This window comes from Mobula hypostoma, chromosome 9 (genome assembly GCF_963921235.1).
Source record: "Mobula hypostoma chromosome 9, sMobHyp1.1, whole genome shotgun sequence".
Taxonomy (NCBI): Eukaryota; Metazoa; Chordata; class Chondrichthyes; order Myliobatiformes; family Myliobatidae; genus Mobula; species Mobula hypostoma.
Genome location: NC_086105.1, coordinates 147,800,298 through 147,816,067, shown reverse-complemented (window position 1 = coordinate 147,816,067; position 15,770 = coordinate 147,800,298). Strand labels below are relative to the sequence as shown.

At 44.5% G+C, this 15,770-nt stretch overlaps 1 protein-coding gene across 3 annotated transcripts in view; it reads left to right on the top strand.

The window, feature by feature from the left end:
* The window catches only part of polr3e (polymerase (RNA) III (DNA directed) polypeptide E), a 75,848-nt gene that overhangs the window by 43,315 nt on the left and 16,763 nt on the right, over nucleotides 1-15,770 (top strand). For all 3 annotated transcript variants that reach the window (XM_063059409.1, XM_063059407.1, XM_063059408.1), the window contains 2 exons: nucleotides 3,461-3,525; nucleotides 7,882-8,369. In XM_063059409.1, the coding sequence (XP_062915479.1) occupies nucleotides 3,461-3,525; nucleotides 7,882-8,369 (553 nt within the window). The remainder of the gene's footprint in view (nucleotides 1-3,460; nucleotides 3,526-7,881; nucleotides 8,370-15,770) is intronic.

Here is a 15,770-nt window from a genome sequence, read left to right as displayed (position 1 = left end):
TTAATCAAGAACTCATCAATCTCCGCTGTAAATATACCCAATGATTTGGCCTCCACAGCCGCCTGTGGCAATGAATTCCACAGATTCACCATCCTCTGGCTAAAGAAATTCCTCCTCATCTCCATTCTAAATGGATCTCCCTGTATTCTGAGAATGTACCCCTCAGTCCTTGACTCCCCAACTATAGAAAACGTTCTCTCTGTGTCCACCCTGTTTAGGCCTTTCAATATATGATAGGTTTCAATGGGATCTCCTCTCCCTCCCCCCCCCCCCCATTCTTCTAAACCCCAGCAAGTACAGGTCCAGAGCCATCACAAGCTCCTTATACATTAACCCTTTCATTCCTCTTGGGTCATTCTCGTGAACCTCCTCTGGACCCTCTCCGATGTTAGCACAACCTTTCTGAGGTAAGGGGCCCAAAACTGCTCACACCACTACAAGTGAGGTCTGACTGACTAATGCCTTATAAACCCCCAGCATTACATTATATGGCAGGAATGGAGGTGTACTCAGCAAAACTGCAAAGACAGCATCTATTTCGGTGAAAACCTCCTTCTGGCTGAGGGTAGCAGACACCAACAGAATCAACAAACTCATTCGTAAGGCCAGTGATGATGTGGGGATGGAACTAGACTCTCTCACAGTGGGGTCTGAAAAGAGGATGCTGTCCAAGTTGCATGCCATCTTGGTCAATGTCTCCCATCCACTACGTAATGTACTGGGTGGGCACAGGAGTACATTCAGCCAGAGACTCATTCCACCGAGATGCAACACAGAGCGTCATAGGAAGTCATTCCTGCCTGTGGCCATCAAACTTTACAACTCCTCCCTTGGAGGGTCAGACACCCTGAGCCAATAGGCTGGTCCTGGACTTATTTCCTGGCATAATTTACGTATTACTTTTAACTATTTATGGTTTTATTACTATTTATTATTTATGGTGCAACTGTAACGAAAACCAATTTCCCCCGGGATCAATAAAGTATGACTATGACTCTCCCCTCCCTCCATCAAGCATCACTTGCAAACGTTTTTGCTTCTCTCAGTATTATTAATAAATGTGTCCTTACTCCTCTAACAACCACCTCCCCCCACCGCCCCAGTGTGGCTTACAGAGATGTGATATAGAACTGAGTAAACTGATCCTGTCTTCCTCCCCTCCTCCCCCTCACCCACCTTATTATTTTGGCTTTGGCTTCCTTCTCCTCCCACTCCTGATGAAGGGTCTTAGCCTAAAATGTCAGCTATTTATTCCTCTCCATAGATCGGTGTTTGGAACCTGTTTTATGCTGTGGAGAGATACCAACACCATTAAGCGAGGGGTCTGTGGATCCCAGGCTGGGAACCTCTGCCATAGATGCTGAATTCCACTGCATTTTGCGTTTGTGGTTCTAGATTTCCACTATCTACAGCATCTCTTGTGTTTAAGAGATGCAAATTTTTATTTGAAAGTAACTTTGTTTGAAAGACTCAAAGAACACAGAATAACTCAATAACAGCAGGCACTTTTGCTATTCAGTACTGAACACTCATTTTAAAAAAAATACATTTGGTACATAGTGAACAGCTCTCAATGTATTTTGCAGCAGGGTTAGCCGATGAGGAGCTTAAGTTCACATAATTTGAGTAATTAATGTTCATTCGCTTGTCGGTGAAACCCTGCACCTGCTGGAGGAACGCTGCTGGTGTTTTTGTCAGCAGTCACTTCAGGCTTTCTCTGATAAACTCCGCGCGTGGGAATCCAGCTGCCTTTGTCAGTTAACTCGAGAAATAACGGCCAGTGCCAATAGTTTCCCCTTAACAAGACTGTGAAATCGCAACCCTTATCAGAATCCTTCGTTAAGTTTGCACAAATTGATAGCAAGAGTAATAACTCATTAAAACATTACCTCTGGTGGACGGGGCCCTTGTGCATGTTTGGCAACTTATTTGCTCCTGTAGTCTAAACAAAACTTTAATTTGAGGGACAATTAATTTTGAAAGTCTCTATATTTAATATAGAGTCATAGAACATTATAGCACAGAGACAGGACCCTTGGCCCATCTATTCAGTGCTAAACTAATCATCTGTCTACTCCCATCGACCCCTACCCAGACCACTGGCCCCCACCCATACCCCTCCCATCCGTTTATCTTTAGCCTGCCCTCCCAGACCATAGCCTCACCATATCCCTCCCATCTGTGTATCTATGCCACCCCTCATACCCCTCGGACCATAGCCCCGCCATACCCCTCCCATATGTGTATCTATAGCCCCTCCATACCCCTGGACCATAGCCCCCCACCTCCCATGCTCCTCATACCTGGACCATGGACCCCCCCATACTCCTTCAATACCCCCATATACCCCTCCATGCCCCTCATACCCAGACCATGGCCCCACTAGACCCTCCGCCCCCATACCTCCTGGACCATAGCCCCCGTACCACTCCCAAATTTCTCTTAAATGTTGAAATTGAACCCGCATCCACCACGTCGGCTGGCAGCTCATTCTGCCCTCCCAACACCCTCTTAGTGAAGAAGCTGCCCCTCAGGTTCCCCTTAAATATTTCAACTTTCACCCTTAACCCATGAGCTCTAATTCTTGTCTCACCTAACCTCAGGGGAAAAAAGCTGCTTGCATTTACCCTATCTATATCCCTTGTAACTTTGTCTACCTCTATCAAATCTCCCCTCATTCTCCTGTGCTCCAAGGAATAAAGACCCAGTTGATTCGGCCTTTCCCTATAACTCAGGTTCTCGAATCCCAGCAACATCCTTGTAAATTTTCTCTGCATCTTTCAGTCTTATTTTCATCTTTCCTGTGGGTAGGTGACCAGGACAGCACACAATTCTCAAATTAGGCTCAGCAATTTCTTACAAAACTTCAGTATGACATCCCAACTCCTGTACCTAATACTTTTATTTCTGAAGACCAATATGCCAAAAGCTCTCTTTATGACCCTATCTATCTGTGATGCCACTTTCAAGGAACAATGAATCCAAATTGACCCAGAGATTCAGAATCCTGTGACATAAAATCACACATTGATTGCGTTTGCAAGGCAGACTGTAGACTTAAATGTTGGATCGTGAGTTTGCTTCTGCAACTTGGACTAATAAAGGGTCTCAGTCCAAAAAGCAAATCTTTATTCCTCTTCTTGCATCAGGGGTTCCCAATTTTTTTTAATGCTATTGACCAATAAGCAAGTCCTGGACCCCAGGTTGGAAACCTTTGCCTGCTGACCTGCAGCATATTGTGCGTGAATCTCAGAATCAGGTTTATTATCACAGATGTATGTCGTGAAATTTGTTTTACTGCATGTGTCTTCAAGCTCCTGTCCCTCTTCCCTGGTGGTAACAATTAGAAGAGGGCATGGCCTGGGTGATGGGGGTCCTTAATGATGGATGCCACCTTCTTGACACATCACTTCTCTGCAGAATCCCTTGTGTTTATTATTGGGGTTTTTTTTGTCTGCAGGTTAGAGAAAGTCTACAACCTCTCCAAGGAAGACATGATGCCAAAGAAACACGACTCTCAACCAGGTAAGAGCGATAAGGTCACCAGCTTTTAATCAACTGGCAAATTGGGAAATCGGTGCTAAATGTTAATTCTTGCAAATCGCAAGCGACTCATTATGATTGTAAAACCTCAAAGTTCAAAGTAAGTTTATTATCAAAGTACCTACATTTCAGCATATAGTAACCTGAGATTCATTTTCTTGTGGGCATTCACAGTAGATACAATGAAAAACAATAGAATCAATGTAAAACTACACACAATCAATGTGCAAAGTAAGTCAATGCAAATACAAATAACAATAAATAAGTAATACTGAGAACACGAATTGTACAGTCCCTGACAGTGAGTCCATAGGTTGTGGTGTCAGTTCATTGTTGAGGTGATGGAAGTTATCCACATGGTTCAAGAGCCTAATGGTTGTAGGGTAATGACTGTTCCTGAACCCAAGAACTTGGGACCTAAGGCTTCTGTATCTCCTCGATGGCAGCAGCCAGAAGAGCTCAGCAGGGGTCCTGGATGGAGGCTGTTTTCTTGTGGCAGCACTCCTTGTTAATGTGTTCAATGCTGGGGAGGGCTTTGCCTTTTATGGATTAGGCTGGATCCACTGCTTTTTGTAGGGAAACCTCATTCGTGTTATCAGACAAATCAAATGTAAGTTCAGTTGCGAAGTGTTGCTGAACTTTGTTCTTGGCACCGCACATCTTGTGGATGAGCAAGGTTGGACTCACTCATGGTGGGCATGTTATCGTAGGATTAAAGAGAATAGATTAGGACTTTATTCCCTGGAGTGTAGGAGAATGAAGGGAGATTTGACAGAGATGTACAAAATTATGAGGTGTACAGATAAGGTATTTTCCACTAAGGTTGATGAGATTAGAACTGGAGGTCATGGGTTAAGGGTGAAAGTTTAAATATTTGAGGGGAACCTCACTCAGGGTGGATGTGGGTTCGGTTGCATCACTTAAGATAAGTTTTGTTAAGTACATGGATGGGAGGGCTATGGTCCAGGTGCAAGTCAAAGGGACTCGGCAAAATAATAGTTAGGCATGGATTAAAGGGAGCATCTTTCTCTGCTGTGGTGTTGGTACTTGAATGTGAAATATTTACAGCTGCCCCCAGCACGTTTATTTAGAGGCGCAGTGCCGGGTAGGCGCTTCAAACTGCACTGCCCAGCAACCCTCCAGTTTAACCCTAGACTAATCATGGGGCAATCTACAGTGACCAATTAACCTACTAATCAGTACGTCTTTGGTCTGTGAGAGGAAACCAGAGCACCCAGAGGAAGCCCACGCGCAGACGGGAAGGAATGTACAAGCTTGCTTACAAAGGGTGCTGGAATTGAACTGAACTTCGGTGCCCCAAGCTGTAATAGCATGGCACTAACCACTACACTACAGTGGTGCTACAATCCAGCTGCCCATTCACCTACTCCCTTACTTTCATTCAGGGCCCCTCCTCCACCTTTTTATTCTGGCATCTTTCCCCTTTCCAGTCCTGAAACGTCGGCTGTTTATTCATCTCCACAGATGCTGCCTGACCTGCTGAGTTCCTCCAGCATTTTGTGTGTGATCCTTGTGTTGGCCTTGTGCAAATGACACATTTTACTGTATATTTTTGTTGTTGTAGTATAGAAATCTGAACCTGAGAACCATTCCATCAATCAAATGTGTTTTGGCATTGTAGCAGCCAAGTGTGAATTAGATTATTCCAGGCAGCCAGGAATCAGCTTGCACGCCAGTGGACCGCAGATGTTAATGAGGCTTCGTTGTTAGGTGCCAAGCAGCATAGCTGGTGGCTCTTTGAGATTTCACGGCCCACTCTCCCTCGGACACAGCTGTTGTTTCTTTGCGCGGTGATGGTGCCTGAGATTAGATCAGTTCCTGATCATGCAGTCCTGTGGGAATGGCCCTGAAAATGAGTTAACATATGAGACACCTGTGCACTCAATCAGATCCTAACCAACATCTGCAATATATTATTAACACAAACATTCTGCAGATGCTGGAAACCCAGAGCAACACGTACAAAATGCTGGAGGAACTCAGCAGCATCAATGGACGGGACGTTTTGGGCCAATAACAATCATCAGCACTGGAAAGGAAAGGGGGCAGATGCCAGAATAAGGTGTGGGGAGGGGAAAAGTGAGCAATAATATCTAAATGCTGCAAGATTGCAGAACTCTGAGATGGCATAAGTGACTAGGAAAACCAACAAGATCAGAATACAAGAGATTCTGCAGATGTTGCAAAACCGGAGCAACGTACACAAAGTGCTGGAGGAACTCAGCAGATCAGGCAGCATCTGTGGAAGGGAATAAACAGTCAATCGGTTCCTGATGAAGGGTCTTGGTCTGAATTTTGTTTTATTTAGATATAGCACAGTTACAGGTCCGATGAGCCTGAGCTGCCTGATTCCTGTAGGTCTTTGGCATGTGGGGAGGCAACTCGCGCAGCCATGGGGAGAATGTGCAACCTCCTTGCAGACTGCAGCGGGAATTGAACCCCGGGTCACTGACACTGTAATAATATCATGCTAATCACTGCACTAGTGTACCACCTCTTGACTGTTCATTCCTCCAGCATTTTGTGTGCCTTACCAAAATCAATAGCTGGCTTGTATGGCCATAAATAAGACCATATGACATAGGTGCAGAACTAGACCATTCGGCCCATCAGGTCTGATCTATCATTGCATCATAGCTGATATATTTTTCCTCTTAACCCCATTCTCCTGCCTTCTCCACACCCTAACTAGTCAAGAACCTAGCAACCTCTGCTTTAAATACGCCCAATGATGGCCTCCACTGTCATCTGTGACAATGAATTCCACAGATTCAGCATCCTCTGGCTGAAGGAATTCTTCCTTGTCTCTGTTCTAAAGGGATGTCCCTCAATTCTGTGGCTGTGCGCTGTGCTCCTGGACCCCTCCCCCCATTATAGGGAACCCCTTCTCCATGTCCATTCTATCTAGGCCTTTCAATGGAAGCAGGAAAGGCTTACAGTCAATCCCAGATAGGTAAATAGTTTTATTACTATCACATACTGTGATAGTAGGGTGAAGAAGTTGTCTTACATACAGATCAAAGAGTAAACAATAACAGAATGCGGATTAAAGTGTTACTGTTAGTGTGACAGTAGCCTCTTGGTTCATGTAACGCTGTTACAGCTTCTGCGACCTGGGTTCAACTCCTCCACTGTCTCAGGAGTTTGTAAATTCTTCCTGTAACGTTTGAGATTCCTCAAATATTCCAAAGACGTATGGATTAGTAGCTTAGCTGGTCACATGGATGTAGTTGGCTTGTTACTGTTCTGATTCTCTAAATAAGTAAATATAAGATGCCAGGAAAGTGTAGTGTGGGCAGACAATGAAGTTCAAAATTATGAGGTCAACACTTCATACTAGGGGACTGATCAATAACAGTGGGGCAGAATCTGTCTTTGAACATGGGTCATTGGATTGGTCTGGGATGGGGAAGGAGCGTATTTCAATCTTGTGACTCCCATTTGAGACCTGGGTACCAGCAGATGAGGCATAATAGGGCCTGTCTGCATTACTTCCCTTGAATGACATTAGCAGGTAACATTCAGACATGCACACTCAGTGATGGGGCCAGTAATAGTGCAATGTAGATTAAATGGGTGCGGGCATGTGGCCAAGTGGTTAAGGCATTGGATTAGCGACCTGAAGGTCGTGAGTTCGAGCTCCAGCCGAGGGAACGTGTTGTGTCCTTGAGCAAGGTACTTAATCATACATTGCTCTGCGATAACACCAAGCTGTATGGGTCCTAATGCCCTTCCCTTGGATAACATTGGTGTCGTGGAGAGGGGAGACTTGCAGCATGGGCAACTTCTGGTCTTCCATAAAACCTTCCCCAGGCCTGCACCCTGGAGAGTGAAGACTTTCCAGGCGCAGTTTCATGGTCTCGCAAGACTAACAGATACCTTTACTTTAGATTAGATGGGATGAATAGCCTAATTCTTTGCTATAGTTCTCTGACTTTTATAAGAGGTTAAAGAAATTGGAATTTTTTATTTAAGTCTGAGGCTGGTGCCGGAATGTGTAACGTCACTTGCGGGCTGCCCCCAGCACATCCTCGGTTTGTTGTTAATGCAAATGACATGTTTCGCTGTCTGTTTCAATGTACATATTTTAAATGAAGGTAGTCTAATCTAATCTAAATGTGGGAGGAAACTAGAGCTCCTGGAGGAAACCCACACAGTCATAGGGAGATCATATAAACTCCTTACAGACACTGGTTGGAATTGAACCCGGGACGCTGGCACTCTAAAGTGTTGTGCTAGATGCTGTGTTATTGTGCCCCCTCCCCCTCCCCCATGAAAGCATTGGGAGTGACTGGCCTTTGCTTTGTCTTTGAACAGCTGTGCCTGTGGTGCTGAGCGGCGAGCGGCGGGTAGCCGCAGCCAAAGAGCGCCTTCGGGAGAACCATGCCACCCTGGACAGCGACTACTGGCGGCGGAAGTCCCCCCATGGAGCGGACATGCAGGACCCCGGCAGCTCCTTGCTTCCTGTCAGGATCAAGGAGGAACCGCTAAGTGAGGAGGAACCCATGGACACACACCCGTGGTCGGGCAGCAGGGTAACCAATGGCATCCACACAGACGAGAGCTCCCGTGAGTCAGCGGATGAGCACGCGGGCGGGCAGAGCAAGCTGGCGTCGGTGGAGCTGAGGGACTTTGTGTACAGCATGCTCAGGAAACACTACGTGCTCAGTTTAAGTGAACTGAAGCGGCTGTTTAACCTGCACTTGGCCAGTCTGCCCCCTGGCCACATCTTATTCAGTGGCATCTCGGACCGAATGTTACAGGAGACCGTTCTGGACTGTGGCTGCAAGCAGATCTTGGTGCCTGTAAGTAACCGAGCATATAGAAGGGCATCTTTTGGGCTGGGTTCCAAGAATACCGGAGTTATAATGAAGAGGGTAGAAGGGGGATAAAACTGGGTAGGAAAAATAAAAGAATCCATTCGTTAGAAGAACTTAAATTCAAGAACGGTTTGTTAGAATGAATAATTATCAAAGTACATATACGTCACCATATACAACCCTGAGATTCATTTCCTTGTGGTTAGTCACATACAAAGAAACAAAAAAGCAAACAATAATAAATAAATAAATAAGCAATAAATATTGAGAACTTGAAATGAAGAGTCCTTGAAAGTGAGTCCATTGGTTGTGGGAGCAGTTCAGTGATGAGGTGAGTGAAGTTATCCTCTCTGGTTCAGTAGCCTGATGTTCGAGCAGTAATAACAGTTCCTGAACTTGGTGGTGAGGGCCCTGAGACTCCTGTACCACCTTCCTACTGGCAGCAGCGAGAAGAGAGCATGTTCTGGGTGGTGGGGGTCCCTGATGATGGATGCTGCTTTCTTGCAACAATACTCCTTGTAGATGTGCTCAGTGGTGAGGAGGGCCTTACCTGTGAAGGACTGGGCCATATTCACCACTTTTTGTAGGGTTTCCCGTTCACAGGCACTGATGTTTCCATACCAGGCATCCATATACTCGTAGAGTAATGCAGCTCGGTTCATCTTGTCTGTGTCACCAGAGATTTCCATCTCAGTTCTTCGCATTTGCCTTTCTTTGGCCCGTAAACTTTTCCTATCTATCTACCTGTCTGAGTTACTGGTGTACAGTTGTTATCACCATTATGTGGTGTGTTGTATGACATGGGTGATCATGATTGTTCTTGGCAAAGTTTTCTACAAAAGTGGTCTGCCATTGCCTCCCAGGCAGTGTTTTTATAAGACAGGTGACCCCGGCCATTATCAGTATTCTTCAGCGATTGCTTGAGGTCAGTGGTCACATAACCAGGACTTGTGATATGCACTGGCTGTTCATGCGGCCATCCACCATCTGCCCCCATGACTTCACGTGACCCTGATTGGGGGCTAAGCAGGTGCTACATCTTGCACAAGGGTGGCCTGCAGGCTGGTGGAGGGAAGGAGCACCTTACACCTCCTTTGGTAGAGACATATCTCCACCCCACCACCTATGTATAGTTCCTGCCTCAAATGCCCCTTTTGGCAGCTTATTTCACATACTGTTACGTATACGCAAAGCAAGAACAACAACAGAGAAGTAGGGTTAAACATTTGCACTGATTTGTGTTAGCCAAGGATATATTTAAGGTGGAGGCTGATAGGTTCTTGATTTGTCGGGGTGTTCAGGGTTATGAGAAGAAGACAAAAGAAGGGGTTAAGAGGGCAAATAAATCAGCCATGATGGAATGGCAGAGCAGACTCCGGGCCGAATCGCCAAATTATTATTATGCCATCTCATGTATGATGGTCTTTTGGTCTTTCAAACCTACACACTGGAGCCTCCATACCAGATGATGATGCACCATATACCCGTGGAAATTTGCTAGGGTCTCCTCAAAATCCTAATGGAGTGTAGCATGTCTTTGTGATTCATTGGCTCATGACCTGCCAAATACGTGCACTCAATAGCCTGCAGAAAAAGGGATGGTTCTTCAGTGTATAGTAGGGCCATTCAGTTGCCATGTTCTCACCAGGATCTGATTGATCATGCCTACTTGCCAGGTTCTTGGAATTGATCATCATTAAGCTGGGAAACATGCAGAAAAGATTAACGAGGAAGCTGGTTTTGACTGAGTAACAGTTTCTTCCACAGGCTGAGAGAGTTAATACCCTGGCACCACCACAGCCTCGTCACTAGGACAGCATTCACATACTGACCAGCTTCTGTGCAGATAAAATTACCCCTAAAGTTTCCTATTAAATCTCTTCCCCTCTTGCCCTAAGCCTGTGCCCGCTGAGTGTAATTCTCCAACCCTGGGAGAAAGACTCACATTCACCCCAGTCTCGACTCCTCGTGATTTTATACATTTCTAGTAAGGGCACCCCTCAGACTCCTATGGTCCAAGGAATAAAGTCCTAGCCATTGAACTTCTCCCTATAGTTCAAGTATTCATGTTTATTGTTATCTTACTTTAAAAATGTACAACCAAACAAAACTATATATACACAGCACATGAACCTAAAGGAACCATTTACCTCTACCCCAAGGTCTTCCTGTTGTACAACGGTCCTATGGGCTCTGCCATTCACTGTACAAATCCTGATTTGACTTCCCAAAGCACCTCAGTTCGCATTTGTCTATCTTCCACTTTTGAGTTCACGAGAGAGAAACCGGGGAATTATAGACTGGTTAGCCTAACGTCGGTGGTGGGGAAACTGCTGGAGTCAGTTATCAAAGATGTGATAACAGCACATTTGGAAAGCGGTGAAATCATCGGACAAAGTCAGCATGGATTTGTGAAAGGAAGATCATGTCTGACGAATCTCATAGAATTTTTTGAGGATGTAACTAGTAGAGTGGATAGGGGAGAGCCAGTGGATGTGGTATATTTGAATTTTCAAAAGGCTTTTGACAAGGTCCCACACAGGAGATTAGTGTGCAAACTTAAAGCACACGGTATTGGGGGTAAGGTATTGATGTGGATAGAGAATTGGTTAGCAGACAGGAAGCAAAGAGTGGGAATAAACGGGACCTTTTCAGAATGGCAGGCGGTGACTAGTGGGGTACCGCAAGGCTCAGTGCTGGGACCCCAGTTGTTTACAATATATATTAATGACTTGGATGAGGGAATTAAATGCAGCATCTCCAAGTTTGCAGATGACACGAAGCTGGGTGGCAGTGTTAGCTGTGAGGAGGATGCTAAGAGGATGCAGAGTGACTTGGATAGGTTGGGTGAGTGGGCAAATTCATGGCAGATGCAATTTAATGTGGATAAATTGCAGTTATCCACTTTGGTGGCAAAAATAGGAAAACAGATTATTATCTGAATGGTGGCCGATTAGGAAAAGGGGAGGTGCAACGAGACTTGGGTGTGATTATACACTAGTCATTGAAAGTGGGCATGCAGGTACAGCAGGCGGTGAAAAAGGCAAATGGTATGCTGGCATTTATAGCGAGAGGATTCAAGTACAGGAGCAGGGAGGTACTACTGCAGTTGTACAAGGCCTTGGTGAGACCACACCTGGAGTATTGTGTGCAGTTTTGGTCCCCTAATCTGAGGAAAGACATCCTTGCCATAGAGGGAGTACAAAGAAGGTTCACCAGATTGATTCCTGGGATGGCAGGACTTTCATATGAAGAAAGACTGGATGAACTGGGCTTGTACTCGTTGGAATTCAGAAGCTTGAGGGGGGATCTGATTGAAACGTATAAAATCCTAAAGGGATTGGACAGGCTAGATGCAGGAAGATTGTTCCTGATGTTGGGGAAGTCCAGAACGAGGGGTCACAGTTTGAGGATAAAGGGGAAGCCTTTTAGGACCGAGATTAGGAAAAACTTCACTTCACACAGAGAGTGGTGAATCTGTGGAATTCTCTGCCACAGGAAACAGTTGAGGCCAGTTCATTGGCTATATTTAAGAGGGAGTTAGATATGGCCCTTGTGGCTATGGGGATCAGGGGGTATGGAGGGAAGGCTGGTGCAGGGTTCTGAGTTGGATGATCAGCCATGATCATAATGGCGGTGCAGGCTTGAAGGGCCGAATGGCCTACTCCTGCACCTATTTTCTACGTTTCTATGTTTATTGTCATCTGACTATACATACAAGAAAAAGTTTGTGAACCTTTTGCAGTTACCTCGTTTTCTGCATTAATTACTCCTAAAATGTCTGATCTTCATCTGTTACAATAGTAGACAAACACAATCTACCTGAACTAATAAAACACAAACAATTGTACTTTTCATCAACACTGAGTACACTATTTAAACAATCACAGTCTAAGTTCAAAAAAGTATGTGAACCTCTGGGGTAATGCCCTCTACAAAAGCTATCTGGAGTCAGGTGTTCCAAGCAATGAGATGAGATTGGAGGTCTGGATTGTACAGGTGCACTGCACTATAAAAAAAGGACACACAAAGTCAGGTTACTGATAGAGCCTGCTCTTCTCAAGAAAGACCTGTTTATGGGCACCATGCTTCAATCAAAACAGCTTTCAGAGGACCTTAGAAGAAGAATTGTAGAGATACATGAAGCTGGAAAAGACTACAAAAGCATTTCTAAACACCCGAGTGTTCATCAGTGCACAGTAAGAGAAATTGTCTATAAATGGAGGAAACTCAGTACTGCTGCTACTCTCCCTGGAGTGGCCATCCTGCAAAGATCACACCAAGAACACAATGTGCAATGTTGGAGGAGGTGAAAAAGAACCCAAGGGGAACAGCAAAGGACCTGCAGAAATCTCTAGAATTTGCTATTGTCTCTGTTTATGTGTCCACTATAAGAAAAGCACTGAATGAGAATGTTGTTCACGGAAGGACACCACAGAGGAAACCACTGCTCTCCAAAAAAAACATTGCTGCACATCTCAAGCTTGCAAAAGACCTCCTGGATGTTCCACAGTGCTGGTGGGGCAATGTTCTGCGGATAGATAAGACAAAAGTTGAACTTTTTGGCAGAAATGCACACTGCTGTGTTTGGAGAAAGAAAGGCACTGCACACCAGCACCAAAGCCTCATCCCCACTGTGAATCATGGTGGAAGGAGCAGCATGGTTAGGGCTGCTTTGCTGTCTCAGGCCTGGACAGCTTCCAATTGTTGAGGGAACAATGAATACAATTTTGTATCAAGACATTTTACAGGAAAATGTCAGGATAGTGGTCCATCACCTGAAACTTAAAAGTTAATAATGCAACAAGTGAATGATCTAAAGCACAAGAGTAATCAACAGAATGGTTTAAAAATAAGAAAATTCATGTTATGAAATGGCCCAAGTCAGAGTCTAGATCTGTACCCATTTGAGATGCTGTTGCATGATCTGAAGAGGGCTGTTCATGCAAGGTATCCCAGAAGTACTAATGAACTGAAACAGTTTTGTATGGAGGAATGGTCTAAAGTTCTTCCTTGCCATTGTGCAGGTCTGATGAGCAGCTACAGGAAATGTTTGGTGAAAGTTTTTGCTGCTAAAGGAGATCTACCACTTACTAAATACAAAGGTTCACATTTTCCAGCCTGGACTGTGAATGGTTAAACAATGTATTCAGTAAAGACATGTAAAGTACAATTGTTTGTGTGTTATTTGTTAGGCAGGTTGTCTTTGTCTATTGTGACTTGGATGAAAATCAAACCACATTTTATGAGCAATGCAGAAAACCAGGTAATTGCTAAGGGTTCACGAACTTTTTCTTGCAACTGTATATACAACCAAACAAAACAATGTCCCTCCAGACCATGGTGCGCCCACAAAACGTATCATACATGGCACGCGAGACAAAATATTGCCATAAATAAGTGAATGAAATATATTTATAATGACTAAAATTTTAATATAAAAATGCTTATAGTGTGCAGCACAGGTAAACAGCTCGCTGTCCTAGTGACAAGACCTTGGTGGTGACAGGGTATTCATTAGCCTCACAGCCTGAGGGAAGCAGCTGTTACCAGGTCAAGACCAGCTTCCTCATTAAACTTTGCACATTTTCTAGTTTAATGATGTCTTTGCTATAGAAGGGTAACGAAAACTATACACAATTCTCCAAATACAGCTGTAATATCTAGCTCCTGGACTTAATCAGTAACTAGTTTCAGCTGCCTGGCTATACAGCCTGAGGCAGCAACAGGAGAGATTCCTTTACACCCTCGGATAGGGACTTCAGTTCATTGTCTTAATTACTGATGAAAACAGTGGTTAGATGGAGGGTGTGGGTTGTTGGGGAAGTTACCAGAGGGTATGGGTTATTGTGGAACAATATGAAGTGATGCTCTTATAAAGGTCAAACTTGAAGGCAGAGTACAGGGTTAATAACAGGATTCTTAGCAATATGGAGGAACAGAGGGACTACGTCAAAATTATCGTGCAAGTTGATACGGTGGTTAAGACTTATGGTGTGTTGGCCCTCATCAGTTGGGATATTGAGTTCAAGAGCTGCAAGATCATGTTGCAGCTCTGTATGACCCTGGTTTGACCACACTTTGAATATTGCATTCAGTTCTGGTCGCCTCGTTATAAGAAGGATGTGGAGATTTACCAGGATACTGCCCAGATTAGAGAACATGTCTTATGAGGTTGAAAGAGCTAGGGCTCTTTGAATTGAAGGAAGATGAGAAGTGACTTGACAGAGGTGTACAGATGAGATATTGATAGAGTGGTCTGTCAGAGACGACTTCCCAGGGCAGAAATGGTTAATACAAGGGGGCATAATTTTAAGGTGGTTTGAGGAAAGTATAGGGGGGATGTCAGAGTGGTGGGTGCATGGAGCATGCTGCTAAGGGTCTTGCTAGAGGCAGATACATTAGGGACATTTAAGAGAATCTTAGATAGGCACATGGATGATAGAAAAATGGATGATTATGTGGGAGGGGAGGGTTAAATTGATTGATAAAGTTAAAAACAGTTGGTACAACGTTGTGGGCCAAAGGGCCTGTATTGTACTGTAATGTTCTCTTTCTAATCCAAACTGCAAGGCAGTAGCCAGATGTTGTGGAGCATGGGGTAATGGTGCTGGCTTGGGTTATCGAGCTTGATGTATTGAATGCTGAAGTTCTGTCGGGTGCACTCCTGTAGTGTTTCAGTTATGTGATTTTGGTGTGAAGTTAGACCTAGACACTGGGCGTATCTACCCTGCTGCCTTTTGGGTAGTTTCATGGGATCTTTGGCCTCCATTTGAGGTGACCAGAGACCAGATAATTTTAAGCTGGACCTCTAGTGCCTTCCAGTGCCAAGTGACCATTTTGGGGTGGACTTGCGTTGGACAGGAGGACCAGGCAACTCAGTAGTCATCCATTTAGCGCTGAGGTGAAAAGTCTTTTGAAATCTTTATCACAGAGGGTTCAGTCACTGAGTAAATTGTGACAGATAGAAAGATTTGTTGGGATCTAACAGGGTTCAGTGTTATTGTGGGAGAATGGTACTGAGGTCGAATATCGGCCATCCAGGGTCACGTATTTTCACAACCGTCCAAGCCACTGTGAGATATTTCCTGTGAAAATATCTCACTGCTCTTGGGGTGTGTTTAAAAAACAAAAAAAATTTGCTTCATTTGGCAGTAAAGATAATAATTCTGTATCTTTCAGGTATACATTGGATATATTTAAATATAGATACTCGGAAGGGCATTAAAGACGATGGGGAGAAGACCAGGAGAGTGGGGTTGAAAGGGAAAATAAATCAGCCATGATCGAATAATGCAGCAGACTCGATGGGTCGAATAACTTTATTCTGCTCCTATCTATTATGGATTTCTGTGGCCAAATGGCTTGCCCTTCATCTTGGGCTGA